The sequence below is a fragment of the Lepidochelys kempii genome, chromosome 9 (genome assembly GCF_965140265.1).
Source record: "Lepidochelys kempii isolate rLepKem1 chromosome 9, rLepKem1.hap2, whole genome shotgun sequence".
NCBI lineage: Eukaryota > Metazoa > Chordata > Testudines > Cheloniidae > Lepidochelys > Lepidochelys kempii.
Window position 1 is genome coordinate 17,187,220 of NC_133264.1, and position 21,410 is coordinate 17,208,629.

The following is a 21,410-nucleotide window of genomic DNA, read 5'->3' on the forward strand; positions in this document are numbered from 1 at the left end:
TGCAAATACTGTCGTAATAAGTATTGCAAAGTCCACTTTCCAAGATTTCCCTCGAGCTCCACTCTCAATGCTGCATTGTAATATAAAATATATAAATCAAGTGTTAAGTGATGGAAGTGAGGAAGCATCTCTCAACATTCAGCCTATTTTTATGGTCATCTCACCATGTCCATGACCATCATTATCCTAATGCTCACTGCTACCTGCTGCCCTATAACTGTCACTCTTCACCTGTCTCTTCCTTGTCTCTCCTTTCCCCCACCCCCAGTTCATGCACAGCAGTTTCCTATCAGCTTGTCTCCCCACAAAAACTCCTCAGCATAGTCTGACTATATAATTAATTCACTTTGAAAATGTAACAAGATCTATAATGCCTCTGGGCTATGACCTTGCATTTGTAACTTTAATCCTCATTTGCCCCACCTGTCCCTCTGTTTGACCATTCTTTATCTTGTCAGATCTATTCTTATGTTGTAAATTCTGGCGGGGAAAGACTATGTTCATAGTGTATATCTAAATTCTGACTTATACTTATAGGAACTCCGTGAATAAATAATAACAAGCAGGTTATCCATAATTGTGCCTTAGGGGAATCCTTTCATTGAAACACCTGGTCTGGTCTGGTCTGGTCTGGTACTGGTCAGTTAAAGACAAAAAACCCTACTAGATGAACTAGAACGTTAATTCCTATGAGATAACAACTCAAAGTGAATCCAAGGTCTATCTGAATCCTTCAGATTACTGTGAACCCAACAGTGTCTGGTCCCAGCTTTGGTCAAAGGTTTGCCAGGGCATAAGCTACAGAATGGAGGTTGGGGGTAGACTTCTGTGTCATCTTTATTTTATGTACTGTCCGCCTCCCAGCACCCTAACATCAAGCCTTTACTGTATTTATCCTGACAATGCCCCTCTGAGGTAGGGAAGTACTATTATCCCCATTTTACATATGGGGAATAGAGGTGAGAGATTAAATGACTTGTCCAGAGTTATAGAGCAGGGAATTGAAACCAGATCTCTTGCATCCCAGGGAGTGTCCTAACCACCCTCTGATCCTTTCTTCAACCTCCAGTCCTTTTTTCTTGTCTCCTCCAGATAGAAGCCTGGTAATTTTCTCCCCTGTCTGTTTTTTCTCTCCTCTGTGTGTACTGTGAAATCCACAGTCCTGCTTGTAGCTGTATGTAGTAGGCATACATCCTCCATATCGTTTTGTTCCATATTTTATTCCCCCAGTGCAATATTTTGTATAGTCTACTGGCATCTTGTATTTTGTTCCTCAGTAGGGACCAACTACATCCCGGGTTAATTTCACAAATTTCAGCAAAGGTTATGCCAAGTATGGGTTAGATCCCAGGCTTCTTTGAGACATCATGCAGGTTGTGCTTTTCCTCAAATATCTCAATCTAACATTATATACATCAATTAAATCAGTTTAACATCTATTTTCAGTTAATTGTCTTCATTGACCGCAAGAGGTGTCAGGTGTCAGGAATACCATCTTCCCAAGCCAAGCCCAATGCTGCCAGGTAAGGCTTTTTCTTGGAGGAGGAAAACAAACAATCTTTTCCGCATTACCTTGATGGTTTACCTCAGTACTGATCGGTAATACCCAACTCCAGCAATACTAATGTGGATAGCAGAAAGTTCAGACTTTACCCCTAGTTAGCTCTTATCTTTAAAGTGTTCGGAAACTTGTGACTATAAAAATAATAATCACTATGCTTATACTGGACCTGATTCAATGATCATTGAAGTCAGCCTGGGGAGGTCTTTCCTTTGACCTCAATCAGCATTGGATCAGGCCCATTGTGTAATGCCTGATAGTCATAATGGATGAACTTCAAAAGGTTCAGAGCCTGGATGCTTATCTGCACTCTACAGATCTATGAGATCAGGGTGGAAATCTTCTGTGAACCATATATTATAATTTTTCAGATTTCTACGTTTGATCCCAGCTGCAGCATGGGCAACTCTCCTGGTGCTTCACTCCCACTGGGACCCAGAAGGGCAAGAGAGAAGGACTGCAAAAATTACAAACATGAAGATCTTTCCAAATCTTAACAGAAAGGTGAAGTTGGAGGTAGGTTTTAGAAATGGATTAGTATTTGGGGCAACAGTTTGGGCAGAGGTGTGTTGGAAGTACTTATTTTACTCTGAACTGGCTGATCTAGTCTTAAAAGAGACACACACGTCTAGCTGGGGCATACCGAGGGAGAACAAGGAACATATCTAGAGGGATCCAATGGAGGCTAGTGATGTCTGCAAATGGGAAGGTGCATTCAAAGACTTATTTACAGAAGCTGTTAGGAATCAGACTGCATCTAGCCGTGTAAAGAGCAGGCAGTGTCTGGAACCCCCACTGGGTATATAGCTGCATACACTTTACCTTCATGCATGTAGACCTACGCACGTGGTTTGTTAAGCTCCATCATCAGCCCTGCTCCTGCTGCTTTCCTCCAGCTCCAGCTTTCTGCGGGGATCCCAGAAAGAGAGAAAGGGGGCTCCTCCGGAAAGGTAGCCGCAGGAGCGGAGGGGAAATGAGCAGGAGCATGCTGCTGAGCCGCAGGTTGGGCCGTTTGCATTGCACTGCAGGCGCAGCTGAAGGTGCCTGTGCTAATGTTTGAGCTGCCAGCGTGGCTCGCTCCCTTCTCGCACAGTGCAGGCGTGGGGCGCATTCCACCGCTTTCCTTCCTCTCTCGCGCTATGCGTTTAATGGCCTCAGCTAGGAGTAGGGGGCACGGGCGGAGGGCCGAGAAGGTAATCACGCCCCAGTGCTCGTGCTGGCTCGCTGCAGTTCCCCCTTGAGACCGGACGGGGGCAGCGCAGACCGATCTGTCTTTGCCCCCCGGTAGCTTGCGAAGCTGAGACTCGCCTGTTTGTGGGAGGCTGGGGAGAAAGGGGCGGTGTCAGCAGAGCAGCATCTGGTGTGAACCTGAGCAGCGCTGGCAACGCACCACATTCCCACACCCCAAGAGGATCGTTGGACTACCTGGGAGGCATCTTAAAACGACCTCTGTATTTATGTGTCCAGCTAGCAGCGCTGCTTCTCCCGCACAAGCCAGCCGTTTACATGCTCCGTGATTGCGCTCAGCAATCGTGAGCTTCTAACTTCTCTCCGAAGACTAGCAGACTAATAGTAATTCAGTTGCGTGAAGGCCTCCCACATTTTGTGACTCTGATTTAAAGTCATTTAAAGAGAGAGGCGAGCAATCAACATCAAGTAAAATAATAATAGTAATCCCCTTCCGGGGTAGCACAAAGCGGGGGGGACGAACACAATGTTAAACAAACAAACAAACAACTAAATAAACAATGAAAGGTTTGCTAAGGAATCCGGTGAGTTATAGGAAGGAAAATTAAATGTCCGGTGCTTTACAAGACGGCATGTTTTACAAGGGTGAAGGAAACTGTGCAGAAAATGCATTTGCTTTTATTGTTGCTTTTCATTGCCTGTGTTGTGGTGGATGCTTTATGCCATGGAGAGCAAGTTTAATTGAACAAGATCGCCGATTTCATTGAACATGGGGCATGGTTTGTGTGTGTATGTGTGAGAGCGTGTGTGTGTTTTAAATTAACCATTGAAGGTCTGGGACTAAAAGCAGAAAGGATCGCGTTCTCCGATGCAAATTCTTCAATCCCACATTAATAAGCAAACAAATCAAGATACCTTTCTTAACACAGTGCCCAGGTAGAAAAGCCTCAGTCCTTTTGTATTATTTTTCTCTCGTGTTTAGATGTATTTTTTTTTAAATCGCATCTATCATTGCTAGCCTTTCCCACAGTTTTAAGTAGACAGCTTAAAGCGAACACCTAACGGAGGAGGCATTTGCTACTGGGAAACTTCCTAGTGTTTTCCCTTCCTTTCGAGAATGCCAGACAAGGGGGGAAAAGTGCAATCTTCCCATTGATTAAAGTCTACATATTTGTCTTTAGGCACATCGGGTTGATCCAAACTTTCGTGTGTGTCTCTCTTTCATACCCCCCCCCCCTTTTCTGTGCATTTGTAAAGTAGCCCCATCTAGCAATGATAAATATCCCTGTTGATCACTTGATTGATTACCTCTCTGAAAGGTCACGCGGGCTTGCAGTAATTTCCTTTTGCCTAAGGCTCCCTTTTCACTTTTACTCCAGCACGACAGCTCCAAGTATACAGGATCTTTATTTTTTATTTTAACCCCTAAATAGCCCCCCGAAAACAATGTATTGGAGAAAATCGTAGGAAAATAAACTCTCTCGCAGACTCCATTGCGCACTCAGCTCCTCCCCGCCCCAATGTATGCTGTGCACTAGTGTTTAATAGATACTGAACTTGCGAGTAAACTCAATGTCTCTTGGGTCTGAATTTCACGTCTGAGAGTCTCCCTCCCCTCTTCTCCTGTGGACTGAGAATTCGGATTTAAACAACCAGACAAGCTATTAATTTACCCATGCTTCCCAGGGTCCTGAACCCAATTAATTTCTAATAATTACAGCCCAAGGGGGCTAGAGAGATCCCTCTGCCTCTTTCTAGCCTTGCCACTTCACGGCATTGAGGCCAGCATATAATAATAAAGTGTATATTTTGAAAGTGATCTGCAGAACAGTGAGTTATTGCAATGAATGAAAATTGTTTCCATTTTGCCTAATTGAGCCCATGGCTGAAAGCTGAGTTCTGAGACTAAATAAAGAGGACTGTTTCATTTCAACAAGCACTGGAAGCCCCTGCATAGCTTTTTGGTCACCCAGCAAGAGGTTTAATTTCTTAACAGCAAAGCCGAAATCAAGCGTTGGGTAAACAGTATTAATAATTGCATTACAATGATTAAATTAATCTTACGGGTAGCTAGGAGAATATAGGTTGAGACTGAATAACACGATGTAAAGTTCACTGCACAAAGACAATAGCCCAGCAAATAGCTCGATGAAGAATTCCAACTTGCCTCCGAATACACTGCGGGGCTTATTCATTTATAATGTGAGGAAGAGAAAATTTCCTGTTCTGTAGAATGCATTGAAACCTGAGGGTTGCTTTCCCCCACACCCCCAGTATATATTAAAATAGATTTATTCCCCCCTCTTTTAAAATATTTTTTCGTGGCTCTGATTCTACTACAAACACCCTCCCCCCCCCAAACAATTCCAATGTTCACTAGTCAGCAATTTCCCCAACTTGAATGGCTAGAAACGCTTAAAAACGTGACCAACCGAAATTAAACGGATTTCTCGTGGGTCTAGCAGGGAACTCTTTGGGAGGGTGGCAAACTTTATGAAGGTTCTGTCCGCGACTGATAGATCAGACATCAGAAAAATCTGTTTGATGCAACCGAAATGAAAATCGAGATGTTTGCTGCGTGTTCGGGAAAACAGAAAGACACCTGTTCGGGGTCTTGTGATCGCTTGGGACTTTAAACAGGTGAAACTGTCAAGCTGGAGGAGAAAGCTGGTGTCTTCCAAGGTCAAGAGACCCAAGTGGGCTGCTTAGAGGAATCTATATCTGCACAGATCCCTCTGTTTAACTATATTAGATTGTCGCTTCCCCCTTCTGTCGCAGAAAGGCGTACAAATACAGACGCTTGCTTTTCTGGTGCAGATGTGCTACAAGGGGCCAAGGGGTTGTTTAAATAACCTCAGTAGGTCTGCAAAGCAATCGAAAGTCTTGTGTTTTTGTTGTCTTGGTGGTGTTCTGGATCTCAGAGAAAGGCTAATGAAATATACTTCCCATTGGACAATTACTTTGAGGCTGTTGCTAAAAAAAAGTTTGTAAAAGTTCTCAGCCATTTTCGATTAGGGTTAGAAAGCTGGCATCACCTGGGTTAGTTCATTCATCTTTATCATTTAAGAAACTCTTTTGAAGAACCCGACAGAAAACAATGTCTGATAGAGAAGGAAGGGGGTTCAGTGCCGGAAAGGTGTAGAGTCCCACTCCTCAAGTTTTCTTCTTTCCCAGAATTAATTTCTTCTTTCTCCCCCCTCCCGTCCCTTCCCCCAGTTGTGCTGTGCTCCCAGCCTAATGCTTTCCACGGGCACCATTTAGTTGAGCGGGTCAGTTAGTTCACCGCATATCACTTCATAGCCTTTCACCAGGAAACCAAAATGCTTCTAATCATTTCTAAAAGGAGGGCAGACGAGGGAAATAATTGTAGCACCCCCCGGACACTGCGGGTAGGTGGGTGCGTGGCTGTCTCTGCTGGCCAGCTGATAAGAAGTGTCCTAAAAGCCCAGCTTCCCAGTTCGCAGCGCGTCATGGAAGGGCCAGGCTGCGGGGCACAGACCCAAGCTAGGGTGCGCACTGAAGCGGGATTCTTTGGATGTCAGTGTGATGTTGCTTTTGAGTTTGTCTCGGTTACACACAGAATCGGGGGAGGGGGAGGCATGGAAAGAAACAGGTGATCGCAGAGGGAGGAGGAAAGAAGAAGAGAAGTCGGGTCACTTTACAGCTACTTTTGCTGAAGCTCTGCGTTGGCGCAGCTTGGTGTGTTAACCTAACCCTTCCAAGAAGAAAAGGAGTCCTTGTGGCACCTTAGAGACTATTGGTTAGTCTCTAAGGTGCCACAAGGACTCCTTTTCTGTTTGCGAATACAGACTAACACGGCTGTTACTCTGAAACCTTCCAAGAAGGAGTCCCTCTCTCCTCCACCCCACGCTGGGCTCTGTAATGCAAAGGGGTCGGGCTTTATTAGTACTCCCGCTAGATTGCGGAATTTCCCCCCTACAAAAAACAGCTGCATGGTGTGTTTTTTATTATTATTATTCACATATTAAAAATAATGGCGAGGTTCAAGAAGTTCGCTCTCCGGTGGGTTTTCAAATACTTGTGCCTCATTTGGAGAGGCGGGAGGGAAACATGAGAAATTCCCTTTGCTATTCAGTCATTTCAATTTGTTTCGTGTGTGTGCATGAATCATCTAGGTGTTTGCGGAACACGTTTCTGTGGAGTGGACAAAGGCTCGTAGCGTTCGCAAACGTGCTGTCACAATCTAAACTAAGTTCCGCGGTTGCTTCTAAAACAAACACGTCTTCATTAGGTTTACCGTGCTCTGCAATGTTTATGTTCTGCTGGCCATTGTAACCTTATGGCAGGGGTGGCTCTTTTCTGCTGTTTCGCCTTAGAATGGCCATGATTCTGACCGTGAACACCAGCAGGATTTTTGTTTAAAAAGAGCGAGTGATGCTTAAGATTTTATTAAAACCAAAACTTGAGCAGCATGTATGTACTGGCGCAGCACCGAGTCTGAAAGATTGTAATTTTCTTTTATGGTGTCTGGCAGGATTTGCAACAGATATTAATGGGAACATAAATAGCGCATAGAAGGTATTGAACAAAACTGTTTAATGCAAGGAGGTTGTACCAGAGGAAAATCTATATGTAGTTTGGACTGATTCATACCTTGAACAGAGCCATCCCCTGAAGGAATTTCCAGTTTCAGCGGGTCCCCTTGTTGATTGGCAAACCCTGTAATTAAAACAGATCCAAACAATACGGATTATCATTTCTAAAGTGCTTTTTTCTTTTATCCAGCTGGGGGGAACTGAACTCAAGCTGAAGGTGGGAAAGGGAGTGTGTGTGTTTGGAAGAGTATATAATTTAATTATATGCATACATAAAATGTATAATTTAATTATATCTGTGTGTCTGTTTAAATCCACAGATCTATGATGATTACGAGTGGGTCGGAATAAACTATTAACATGTTGCAAAGATGACAGGGTATCATTAATCTTACATAAACAGCTAGAAAGAAAGTGTCATTTATTCTACTCTAAAACTCTGGGACATCAAGAGCAGGGAGATTTTTTTCTGTTATAAATAATCTGCCTCACTGCCGCCCCTCGAGTCAATGAAAAGTGGCTCAGAATCCATTCCTTCTCCAGCAGATTGGGACAGGAAAAGCTCTAGAGTGTGTTACCCCGATGCTGGTTTATTAATGAATAATAATAATTGTTGGGGGTTGATGGCGGAATAAAGAAGAAGAAGAATTCGGGCATCTGGCTGTTTGCGACTGGTTGGCTCTGTCCAGGTTGTTTTTATTGGAGAGGAAGAGGTGTCCTCGCTCCCTTCCCTGGGCGGCCTCCTCCACTCCACCGATTGCCAGCTGACAAGATCCTGAAATCGAAGTGATAGATCGCTCCAAACTTTTTTTGGCGGCGCTGAGATGTGGAAGAGTGTGTGTGTGTGGGGGGGGGGGGGGGGGGGGGGAGCCGCCCGTGCGCATGTGCGAAGGTGTCCAAACTGACAATGCTGGAGAGATAGCGAGCCTGGATTGAGAGAAAGAGAGAGTGTGAGAGAGAGTGAGAGAGAGAGAGGGGGGAGAAAAAGGAGCAAAAGATCCGAGAGGGAAACCCCCCCCCCCACCCACCACAGCAGCGGCGCGGGACTGGCAGCATGAGATCCAAAGGCAGGGCAAGAAAACTGGCCACAAGTAGGTGCAATATCCCTTTCCATTGGCTTTTCACCCGCTCTCTGCCATGTTGCGTGGAATGTCGGATGCGCCGGGGTCTGGGGCGCAACGCAACCTGCAGCATCCCAGCACCCCTGCGCCGGAGCCCAGCCGGGGAGCGCATCCCGGAGCGCAGCGCAGCGGCTGGGAGAGCGGACGCAGGCTCAGGCTGGGGGTGCTGGCGGGGACTGGGGGGATCAGAGGCGGGGGTGGGGGGAGGATTTCAGGCAGCCCCCCCCAGCAGGCAGATCGCTGGGTTGCGGTGGGGGTGTGTGTGCTTATCTCGGAGGAGGGGGAGGCTGCGGGGTCGCTGAGGAGGCGCTGCCCGGCCGCTCGGGCTGGCTGCGGGGGCGCTGGGAGGCGGAGAAGGAGTTGAGGAAAAGTTCAGTGGCGAGCGCTGGAAGTTGAGCGGTGGCTGCCGCCGCCGGGGCTGCGAAGAGCAGCTGAGACCATAGTGGGCGCTGTCGGCTCTCGGCAAGCTCGGGAGGGGAGGGGAGGGGTGTGTGGGTCAGGGGAGGGGGAGGGAGTCAGGCGGCAGGTCTCGCTATGAGCTTCCAGCGGCCAAAGCAGGAGAGTCCAGGCAGGTGGGGGGGGGGGGCAAGGGAAGCGAGAGCTCCCCCCTCCCTCTAGCTCTCCCAGGAGGGCATCCCAGTTAGTGCTTTGCACAGGTAGCTAGCGGAGCTCTCCGAAGGGGGGCTGGTCAGGGACCTTTAGCCTGGGGCTCTGACTCTCTGTTTTCTCGACACTGGGGCGTGAGGCTGCAATCTCTGCGCCCAGGGAGGCAGCTCCGGGGCTCCCTTCCCTCTTGCATTGGTGGTAATGAGAAGGCGCAGAAAGTAAAATCTTAGCTCAATGGATCGGCTGGGAACTCTGCATTAATGGGGACACACACACACCCCCGCTGGAAACGCTGCGTTAATGGGGACCCCTCCCGCCCCATTCCTATGCACTCAGGAAACAGAAAGAAATAGTTGTGGAGGAAATGTTCCAGTTTATTTCCTGTGTGCAACATTGCAGACGCTGTCAAACGCAGCGCGTGCCGAGTGACAGTGGACAAGGCTTGTTGACCAGATTTTGATGCATTTGATTTTAGTGTAAGTTAAATTCGTCCTGCGTGGGGCAAACAATCTCCTGCCAGTGCAGTCTGAAGGTGCAAGGTAGCAGGGCTTTGGCTGCAAAACGAGGCCAAGCGGTTTCGTTCTTCAGTGGCTTCCTGCAACTTTCCACTATGTCTCCTTGGGATCGAGTGCTCTGGTCGGTTTAAAAAACAAACAAACAACAAAATCCCGGAGCCTGCTTCAGACGAATAATACATTCCGTCTCAGCACTAGCCCAGAGTGGCAGCGTTTTTCGTGACTCCTCGTAAATGGAGTATATGTGAGGAGCTGGGGAGAGGGCAGAAGTGATTGGGCCATCAGCCCCAGTTTAAACGCTAGATCAGCTCTCTGCCCACTGGAGCCACAGGATGAAGTTGATCTAAATATTGTAATTTCAGGCGTTTTCTCGCAGTTTATTCAGTTCGGCTGCACTAGGTCTATATTGTGTTAGCTTGGGTCTCAGCAATCGGCATAAATACTGCTCTATTTATTTTTACAGGCACTCCATCTTCTCCTTTTTGACAGCGATAATGATCTTTTAATTGCAACAGTTGCAAAAAAAAAAAAAAAAAAAAAAAAAAAAGAAAAGTAGCCTGCCTTCGTGTCTTATTTTAAACACAACTGATGTCTTTTATTTGTGTGTGTGAGTAGGGATATACTATATGCAAGTTTCATTGGATATGTATCTCAATTGCAACTTTAATTTCCATCTGAAAGTGTGCCGGAAAATGGTAGATGGAACGCTGCATAACATCATAAATGACTAACAATCGGTTTTTGTCTACTAGTGAAAAAATATGTAACTAGAGAAAAGGGAAAGCAAAAGATCTTTGGATCTTCATCTACTTTTCTGTGAAACTTAACAACAACCTATATTTGATTAGCTGATTTTAAAGTAGATCCATCAGCACAATTTGAAAACAAAAAAGCTTCCAGGTCACCATCCCTGCTTTTAGGCTAATTGTGAAAATTATGTGTTACATTCACTAGCACATATGTATCATAAATTTTCCCTAACGTTTCTGGGCTGCTGCTGCTTTGCAATGCTTAGATTTGATCACTTTCAAACTTTCTTCTTTGGGTTGAATGTCTTGGCAGTCACAGCAGCGGCAGCAGCTTTCCCTAGACAGATGCGTTGCATTATATAATCCTTCGGTTACAATACGCTCATAAAGGAAATCGTATTAAAAAGTTGAGATTTTTGTATTTTGAGACCCCTTTAATTTCTCCTTCGAATACCGTGTGAGTTTCATGGCGTGGTGTATGCGCGCCTGTGCTGGTGGGGGAAAATTAGTGGTGACCCCTGTAATTCAATCATTCAACAGGAAAAGTTTTCAGCTTTTGGTTTCATCCTGTGACCCCTTCTCTTCACGATTTAATTGCGGAGCTGTGAAGAAGAAAAAAAATAAAAAGAAACGTTTTGTGGCTGTAACTTGGAAAAACACCCCACTCGGGATACAATTGGAATTCTCTTATTATTCCACTTTTGCCTCTGTGTGTGTGAAATAAACTAGAGACAACACCCCCCAAATTGTGACTAACACCAGTAGTCGGGAAAGTTCTGCCCATAATTAACCAAGGGAAATTGGATGCTTATATTTTCCCTCTATATATTGAAATAGCAATTTAGGGACTTTTGCTAACCTGAAAAATCTCAGACGAAACAAAAGAAGCCACGTTATGAATAGTTAGTGAATATTTTAAATCTCCAGCTGTAAAAATAAAGGGAAGGAAAAGAGGCAAGACATTTTTTTTCTTTTTGAAGGCATTTTCGAAATGAAGTCTGAATATAATATGGGGAAAAGAAGGGTGCACATTGCAAAGCTCCCGAGCAGAGACACTATCTCGACCGCTGCACCTTTTTAGAGTTCCAGGATTGCACCTGCATGGCGACAGTAATTTACAGCGACCACCGTTTGTGCTATCAATGGTGTCACACTGTGGCGGGTTTTTTTTTGTCCGACTGTATCCCTGTCTGAAAATCACTCCTGAAGAGTGACACTTCACAGAACTCAACCCCGTGCACCGAACAGGCTGTACAGTCTAAACCAGTGGTAGCCATTAGCCACCCAGTAGCCTCGTAAAGAGACAGAAGGTGATCAGATTAGGAGAACGCACGTGAATAAGGGGGCACTTGTTACTTTTACACTTTATCACCGGGTTTTTATTTTTAAACAGGCAATTTAGTGCAGGTCCAGAGCTATCTAACCATCGGAGATAGTAAAATAACACTTTCCCGAGTTCCAGCAGGTTTTCCTGCGCCTGTAACTTGCCTCTCTACTACTTAAAAGCCTGGCAAGTTTATTTGCCTGTTTAAGACTCTGTCCGGGAATTTGTTTTTGAAAAGGGAAATGTTTGCCAGTGTCCAGGCTTTCAGCCCCCTTTAGCAAGGCTGTTTATTTGCCATTACCTCTGGCTTAGTACTTCTTTATTGCACTTGGCACTTTGTGTAAATAGTCTCCTAAAACATTTCAGTATACTTCGTCAAAGAAACCCTCTAAGTTTAGAGGAAGGTTAATAACGCGTCGCTCTATTTTGAAATAGTGGGGAAGGGGAAAGAGACGGTTCATTAAGGAAAAGATGGAGGGAGATACTCTTTCTCTCCATTTATTTTGACGGTAAAAAAATCCCTCCACATCTATATCGCTATGCATTCGGCCAATTCATAGCTAAATGGATTTCTGGATATGTATATTTCATAGATGATACATGATATCTGTAGCTTATGTACTGCACACCCATCCAGCTCATCCACACCAACCATAACACTTTTTGTATGGCTTGGAAGCAAACGGGTTTCCTAGTCGTCCCCCCCCCCCCCCGCCCACCTCACAAGTTGCGATTCATGTGGAGTAGTTGACAGGAGTCCCGTTTAGCTGAGTGATTTGATGTGGCCTTCCAGAGAAGGAGAGAGGGGTTCTTCAACTCTCAGTCCTGCTTTTTAGGAAAGGGGGCCCGGGTAAAGGGAGGACCTGGACACGTACTACGATCAGCGCTATTGTCTCTAGCATGCCTCTTGTCACTCCCCCACCCTCTTCAAATTTCTGGTGCACAGAAACCAAACGACTCTCCTATCTCGATCTAAGGCACACGAGGAATTGAATGTGTTCCTCCACTTCTAGGCCAATAATTCCCCCAATAATTCCTCTCCCCCCCTCCCGCTGCAAAGCTAACCAAGCCAATCCCCCAAATAGGGAGGGCGGAATACAACCACCATCACCCTCATTCCTACAGCTAAACGTCTTGTCAAAACAGCCTCTCTCCAGGAAGGTCTGGGAGATTAGATCCCGCTAAACAGGGCCACTGAGTCCGGGTTCTGGGGGATTCTGGGGGTCTAGACATGGGTCATGTGGCTCTAGACGCTGAATCTGAAGAGATCGGGGGCTGGGGTGAGCTCTGCAATGAATCTGGAGGCAGCTGGGTCTAGCAGGGCATAGGCACGGAATCAGCGTGGATCCCCGGAACCTTCACACTGCAGTTTACAATGTGGCAAAGTATCAGCAGGGCGAGTCTTAATGGGGAAACCACTTTCCCTGCCCGGAACTTTGGAGGTGCAGAGGTTACCATCTGTCTTTCACGTGACACTTATTTGGGATTCGTGTGTGTGCATATCACTATATATAATGTAATATACAAATAGTATGTAGTTTGTTCCCGGATGGCTCTTTCACAGCAAGGGGGGTGGGGAATAGGGGGCGAGACAATCGCATTATATGCCAAGCACATTTTCACAAGGCACTTGATTAACCCTTTTCAGGATGGAAAGCGTGTGTGATTTTTTTTTCCCAGGGCATCCAGAGACTCACTGGGGTCGATAGACTTCATTGAATTTGAAAACAATTTTCTGCTCCCCCCCCGATGCTGTTTCTAAAATTAGATCATCTTTCACAGCAACCCCCATCCCTTCTCCACCTCGTCTGCCTTCTGTCTGCTTCCACCAGTGAAATGTATGTAGTCTACAAAGGTTTCGAGAAAAAAAGAAGGACCCAAACACAAAGAGAAAGCAGGGCAATCGGAAAGCAGAGATCATTATTAATATAGATCTATTTGTACATGAAAAATGTAACCCCAGTTAATTAAGGCTGTTTACATGGGGTACAAGAAAGTTAAGAAATGTCTCTGCAAAGGGGAAGGAACTGTTTACAAAACTGTTTCAAAAGTGTGACATATTGCTGCAGTTCCCGCACTAAAAAGCTAAACACACTTGTACGCCTTTGAAGTACCCTGGCTGAGGCAACATTATTGGACTCCGATTCAGATATTGCTTGTGGGTATAACTAATGACTTTTACCTATTTAGTTCAAGTGGGAGGGGCGAAAGTCCTGGATTCCTTGTCCATTGGGGATCTCTCTAGAGAGTTTGAAGCTGGCTCCCAGCCAGCTCTGTACAATGTCAACACTGAATATTTGAATTCCCAGACTCTATTTAACAAGTTTCTAAATAAATAAACTCGTTGTGTGTCTGTGTTTAAAATTATTTCACCTCTTTCGCAAAAGCTGCAGCATCTTATTACATCGGCCTCGCAGGCTGATTTCCCTTTTCTTTCTAGACACACACCAACACAGGGGAAGGCATTTGGTTACAGCCATGGATCTCTCTCTCTCTCTGGCTAGTGCGAAGTGGAAGCGGGGTGGGGCTGGGCAGCCCCGCAGGAACGCACAGACCTTTGCGGACTGCTCGGCGTGCCATGCTGTCTAATCATAACTAAAAACAAAGCTAGGTTCAGAAAGTCAGTTAAATATTAATCATTTCTAAAAGGAGGCCCATGTGTGTGCCATTGCTTTAGCAATGCCCTGTGGATACTCAATCATTTTGGCTGCTGTACCACATGCAGGCTCCAGGGACAGCTTTCATTGTTGTTGCCATAAATGGCTATTAGTGTTCATATTCACCTATTTATTTAAACTCCTTATATGTGTCTCTGTTTATATGCGTGTGTGCATGTATATTTATGCATGTAGCTAGATCTAATCTGTATCTGTAGGTAAACATATATGGATACATAGCAGATAGACATGGTTGAGTGTCTATATATGAGGGCTGTAAATGTACCTAGGCATGTAAATACAGAATAGCTGTAGATGTTTGCGTGTACATATGCATAATCACCGTGTCTGCATGTATAGATTGTGTACATGCAAAGACTGTGTGTCAACAATATAGGGAAAGTAGGTATAGAGGTGTGTGCACCTGTACATGATTACTGTATGTATATGATATCTACATGCATAGGGTAGATATGGAGTGTGTATGTGTTTGAACACACTAATCTAGATCGTTGGGGGGTGTGGAGGGAGAGAAGGAACCTATTTAAAATATTTCCTGACCTCAGTTTGTCAGCGGCCATGTCCTAACTGAGAAAATGTTCTTTGGCCCTCTTCAGGAGTGTAATTCCCCAACAATGCCATCAAAGTTGTTGAGCAGTGAAGTGGAATTTACTCTCTACTATGATAGGTACACATTATGCAAGAGAACAAACTAAAAAAAGTATCAATGATCATTAAAATCCCCTGCAGTCACAATAGAGGGTAGATGAAGGGAGGGAATGGGGGAAGCAGATGGAGGTTTATAAAAACTCACCTAAGTGTGTCTACACCACACACACAAGTTGAGCACTTTAACTTAAATCAGGTTTTAAAGATACTTAGTTAAACTCATGCAAAATCCTGTGTAGACTCTCCTATTTCAGATTATTTCAAATCTCTCTTGACTGAGCTGCACTAATCAAGATAAACCATGTTTATATCAATTTAAGGGTGCTCAGTGCACCCTTTTCACCCAGTTTAACAAAATCAATTTTACATTACATCTTTAGTTAAATGGGTGCAACTTTGCATATCGGCAAGGCCTAAGGTTGGGATGATAAGTGTATTTTTAAAAACTAAGCTAGGAATACAGTGACTTTCACTTTTCCATTTAACAAAAGTAATGGTATTTATTAAGAAAAAGTGGGTTCTAGGGTCTTAATGACAGCCACACTACTCTTTTGCATCCCCATTGTTATTCATTTGTCTCTTTTGCATCATTGCTGTTATTTGTATTCCAGTAGCCCCTAGAGACCCCATTGTGCTAGGTACCATGCATACATCTAATGGAAAGATGGTCCCTTCCCCAAATAGCTTACAGTCTGTGTTTGTGGTAGGGGGCAACAGGTGGATACTATAAACAGATGGTGAATGAAGGAGGAGTTCCAGAAAGCACAAGGTAAAAGTGATACAATTATGACTAATACCATTATGATAAAATGTTTTGTAGTGGCATTGCAGTATTTCCCCCAGAATCTTATTTACTTTCATTTGATTACCACTACAAATATTATTATTATTTTTTAAAAAGCCACACCAGAGTGCATGGGTTAATGTGTTGGCACCGTGGCAGGTGTGTGCATTAGTGAGGTGTTAATCAGGAGGCAGGTGCAAATAATAAGGAGCACTGAGGATGTGAAAGGAGGATTAATGTAGGGGACGAAGCAGTGTGAACATAGAGTGTTATTGCCTAAATAAAGACACATGGCTGTTTGCCTGTTTATATTGCCCTCTCTATTATCAAAATTAAAACACCTGATAGATTGAGAGAAACCTGCCTGACTGTTCATGGACATTATGCCCCTTCCCTGTGCTAGTATGTCAGTTCTTAGAAACCTCCTAGACATGTTTCCAGGGCATAGATATAGAGTCTACCCCTTCTCTCAGATATACATGCACAGCTCCCATTCGACTAAACGGGAGCCACATATACATGGAGGGAGAAAATTTAGCCTGCAGTGAATATTGTATTTAATGCCAAGTATTGAATATAATTAATTCAGACTAATATAGCAATAAGGACTGGAGAGTGCAATACAGTTATTTTCTTGTAGGGATTTAATACTCTGTTCTGTTTCACGGCAATATTATCTTTCAAGCTAGGATATACACAGCTACATAAAAAACACAGTACCTTCAGGGAATGTCAAAGTTTGATCTACTAAATAAAGGAAATTCAAAGTTAAGGCTGAAATGTACCACATGGCCTCCAAACCCCAGAAACTACAGGCAGCGAGAAAGTAGCTAAAGGTATGTTCTGTGTTTTGAAAACAACTAGTCCGTTAAGTACTAAGGGCCCAATTCAGATCGCAGATATACAGCACAATGTAAAACCTGACTTGCTGATTGGAGTAGCTGACTTTGCAGGCCTTGTACTGATTTTGGGAAGTTCTTGAAAATCTCATTTGGACACCATAATAGTGTCTCATTTGGACACTAAAACATGTTGGTTTTCTTCACAGAGGAGAACAAATTTAATGCTTTAATTATTTTAGATGGGATAGCTCTCGTGTTTGAATTATTTGCTAAGTTTTAGCCTAATGTAAACGCATAATTGAGTCTAAAACCCCAGTGAAATAAAATGTAGAATGAAAACTACCACCGAGCCTGAACTATAGCTCCATGACAAACTTCTCTATTCTATAGCAAAGTGTTTCTAGAGCACAACTCCACTTTTTGACTGTAGTAAGTTAGAAACCAGAAAAGCGAGGCTTCTGCGAATGGGTTGTTTTTGGCAACTGTACCACTGATTATGTACAAAATTTAAAGAAATATTAGTTCTGCCAGTTTAATTGTCGAGAGGGTTACAAAAATAGGAAAGCTTGGGGAATATTGTAATATCATACTATTTTGTCTATTAGATATCATTAGATATCCACTGTGCTGAGCATTTCACATCAAACAATCTAACAAAAACTTCCAGATGGTTTAAATTTAAAAATTAGCCATAAATATATTCTGCATAATGCAATTTGCCATGTATGTTTATTGTGTGCTATGGGAAAATGCTTGGCTTCAGACAGTTTACTATATAACATGTACACTATTGTTGTTGTTTATATTGTGGTAGCATGCAAAGGCCCCAGTCAAATACGAGGCCCCATTTTGTTATGCACTGTACATACCCACAGAAGGACATGATCCCAGCCCCCAAAAAGCCACATAGGCAATAAGATGTAATACAATATATGTGTAATACAGTGCATGCCATACAGCAAATTGATCATGAAATATAAACATCTGGCAATTGTGGAAGAAGTGAATATTAGATGACTTTGTAGGATGTTTCAAAACAACATAAGTCAGTAAAAGAAGGGAGGGAATAAATGATACTAGGTCTCCAATGGTTTATATTATGATTTTGTAATCTGGTTTATAAAATGGTTCACCCCAATCTAAAGTGGTTGGGGAAACAGTGTTAGCACTCGAGCTGCCAAAGCTATACTTCTTGCTAATGCGGTTCCAGCATGAATGTAAATAAGGCCCAGTCCTGCCGTTCATTTTACTGAGATCTTCACTGATTTCAGTGGGAGATGGAGGGTGCAGAGGGAGTGAAGGAATGAGCGGTGCAAGGGAATACTGGTAGAGGCACAACAGAAGTATGAGTCTTTTTGTTCCTTTATTGGATTCTCCAAATATGTGGGGCTGAATTCTGTCAGAACCGTACAAGCTGGAGTCCTTCCTTAGCTTCAGTGGGATTCTTAATGAGGATAAACATTCAAAAGATTGTGAGGTTCTCAGATGCTACAGTAAAGTGGGCCATATGAGTACCTAAATAGAAGTAGGTTTCTCTTTCTTGTGCAAAGCCTTTATGCAGGGAAGTGTGAATTTTACCCTTCAAAGAAGCTGCTTTGCTCATGTATGAACACCAGCCTGGCAAAGTGGCAAAAGACTTTGTATCTTGGAAGCAGAATTGGCTTAGTGCATGTTATGGGCCTGATCCCAAATTCATTGAAATCAGTGGAAGGATTTCTATTGACTTCAATGGGCTTTGGATCAGGTCCTACAGCAGTAGTAATCCACTTCCATTGTTCTTTAGAAATATTTTTGATTAGCATCTTTTTATTCTATAGTGAGACCTAAATTGTGACAAATACCTGGGTTTACATCAGTGTAAATTTGGAGAGGAGAATTTGGCCCTGTAATCTGGCCTCATTTAAGAGCTATTTTAGTATAATGTGCACAAACCCTCATCAATGAAATATGAACATCGCTGAAGAGGGGACCATGAAAAACATATACAAACATTTTTGTTTTTTGCTTTACCTCATCACTTAACTGCCCCCCTGCCTGACAGTATGTGACAGAGTCTCTGTTTCTGCTCAGTAGCAGCTCAGGACTGGGAATAATAGGGTGGTGGAGATCAACACTGAGGTACACTGGCAGAGTGTTGTAGGGAATCTTGCACAATGCCAGCTCCCATTATGCCTGGCTGGTTTTAATCAATGCTATCAGTCTCTTGCTTTCACAAGCACTGCAATCATCTATATAAACCAGTTAGCTAGTGCTGAAGGTACCTGGTACATCCAGTAAACACCTCCTGTGCTGTTGAATGTTCCCAGTACTTCCTAGAATTTCATGATTTACAGTTTAATTCAGCAGAATAAAGAGAAGATGGGACAGGAATCAGAGATGAGGATTAACCCATAGGAAAAAATCACCCAAAATGTATCTAAAACATGTCTGGCTTTGGGGACCTGTAGTGCTTTTATTTTTTAAAAATCATTTAAAATTTTAATTGTATTTTTAAATGATTAACTTTTCCCACTTGAAATCTCTTTGCAGTTTCACCTTGATGTGGTCACTTTTTAACCACAGTTCACTTAATTGCACCTTTTTGAGGAATTATGCAATCACTTTTGTGTGTTTTAATCTTTCCCCATTCTCTTTGTAGCCAGGTGTTAAGGGACAAAAGGAAATAAATTACTTGAAAGAAGATTGAAGTTGTGTTTTTTGAGCTATTGATGTATTTTTGGATATAAGAACCAGCATGGGATGTCAGACTAGGCATACACAATGAAGAAGAGGATATATAGTTCTAGCCTTACAAGCACTGCTTTATACTACTGCTAACCTTGTTGTATTGGGTTACTATAGGATATTATAATAATGTTGATTTATTATTTCTTAGTGAACAATTGTAAAAAACGTAGCATTAATAGAATGGACTAATAGTTCAGGACCAGATTTTGCAACCCCCTACTCACAATGAAAAATACATGAGTAGTCCATGGATTATTCACATGAGTAAGTACTACTCAACAACCTGCAGAGTGAGGTGCTACCTGAAATAAGTGAGGGAACTGTATCTCACCCCAAGTAATTGAGGATTGAGCAAAACCAGGTCTGCCATGTCAGGAAGGGCTGGGGGAAGTTTCATGCCTGATGAATAAAAAGTTTCAAGCCCCCTTAATAAATTATTAATTAATACTAGTGAGCAGATCCAAAGTGAAAGAGCAAGGTGAAATTGTCTGACTTAGCTCGTCAGCGGGCACTATGTGAATACACCAACCACACAAGTGGCCTACGATGACCCAGATTAGATCCCCGGTGCGCCCCAACTGGTGATAGTACCAAATCCCTCTTTCGAGGATCAGGTATAAACCAAAACCAGGAGATTTATCTTCAGATGGACAGTTTTTGACATTTATTTATTATTATTTGAATGAGAGCAGTGACTACAGAATCCATTCAGGGCCCTTTGTGCTTGGCTTGTTATGAACTTACACAGCTCATGCACAGGGTAGAATGTAAGAAAAACGCACCTTCGCCCCATCTCCAGGCCCCCGCATGTGCCATTACAGCAGCAGCATCAAGTCCTGAGGCAAGATGGTCACTTTTAGGCAAATCCCCTGGGATGGGGGTGTTTGGTATTGTGCTTTCTGCTTGCTGGCTGGCAGATGTAATGTCAGATTCAGCCGCGTTGGCCCTCTCCCCTTACCAGCAGCCAGCCCCACTCAAACCATCCTCAGATGCCTGTATTATTTTTGACTAGGTCCACCATGGGTAACCCAAACCACTTTAAGCCTTGCGTGTTCTTGCAGCATCACCCTTTCTCTTTCAAAGACAAATTATTTTCACTGGGACTTGCAGGAGAAGAAGCGGGAAATGCAGCCAGATAACCCGGTGTTATAAAATCCACAGGTTGTGGTTCCATCTGTCTGTTTGCTGCAAGGGAGGCTGAAGCAGTGTAGCTGGGAAGTGCCAGCAGCCGAAGAATCCTCCAAGTCTACCAGGCCTATTAAAGTTCTTTTAAATCAGTGCCGATAAAAAGGGTGCAGGCAACCTCTGAGTGAGGCTCCATAAGCTCAGTTTTATGCTGGGATATTTTGGAGCCAAACCCTCACAGATTTCATGTAGAGAAATACCCCATGGAGCATAACATAGTGTGAATGAAATATACTAAGGAACAAGAAGAGTGATATTATGACTTTCCAGGGAGCTAGCTGTAAAATTGGCTTTACGCAGACATTTTCTGAATTTTGATTGCAATTTTGTTAGCAGTGCAATGTTTTTAGATATAATTTCCTGTTCACAAAATAGATATTTGAAAACTGAAGAGATAAGGTTTCTGCAAAATATAGAGAGTTTTGAAGGAAAGGCAGGATGCGGGGTGCAGTCAAATAATTTGCACCCCCATATAAAATGTTTGATTTTGGATCAGCCCGCAAGGCAGGCCTGTCCAGTGCCACATAGATCTGTTGTTGGAGGCTCTCCATTGAACTCAGTGTTGTGGGATTGCCTCATTGGCTTGTAAATAGTTTGCACTATATATGGTGATGAATCACAAAATTTTCCAAAGTGGCTTCATTTTTTGGGTGCCTAACTGGAGTCACCTTACAGAGACCTGATTTTCACAGTGTGGTTGCTGAACACTTTCTGAAATTAGCCCTCAAAAATGGAGACTGTCAAAATCACTAGTCACTTTTTGAAAACCTTTGCCAAAGTGTGTGTGTATCTATATTAATGTATACAACTACTTTCTACACAAGAGTAACCTTACATTTGTTGCTCATTTGATTAGTTTGTTTTACACTGACCTGGCACAGGTTTGAGGCCATCTTGTTCAAACATTTTACAAAGCTATACTCACT

The 21,410-nt window shown here is 43.5% G+C and overlaps 2 protein-coding genes across 6 annotated transcripts in view; one reads left to right on the forward strand and one right to left on the reverse strand.

Moving 5' to 3' along the window:
- The window catches only part of GPR160 (G protein-coupled receptor 160), a 660,951-nt gene that overhangs the window by 281,873 nt on the left and 357,668 nt on the right, over positions 1 to 21,410 (reverse strand). The gene's annotated exons all lie outside the window — the stretch shown is intronic.
- Positions 8,232 to 21,410, forward strand: part of MECOM (MDS1 and EVI1 complex locus) — a 460,574-nt gene continuing 447,395 nt past the window's right edge. For 4 of the 5 annotated variants that reach the window (XM_073359440.1, XM_073359443.1, XM_073359442.1 and 1 more), the window contains exon 1: positions 8,232 to 8,396. In XM_073359440.1, coding sequence (XP_073215541.1) covers positions 8,360 to 8,396 — 37 coding nt within the window. In that variant the 5' untranslated portion in view covers positions 8,232 to 8,359. The remainder of the gene's footprint in view (positions 8,397 to 21,410) is intronic. The other variant, XM_073359449.1, reaches the window with a different exon arrangement.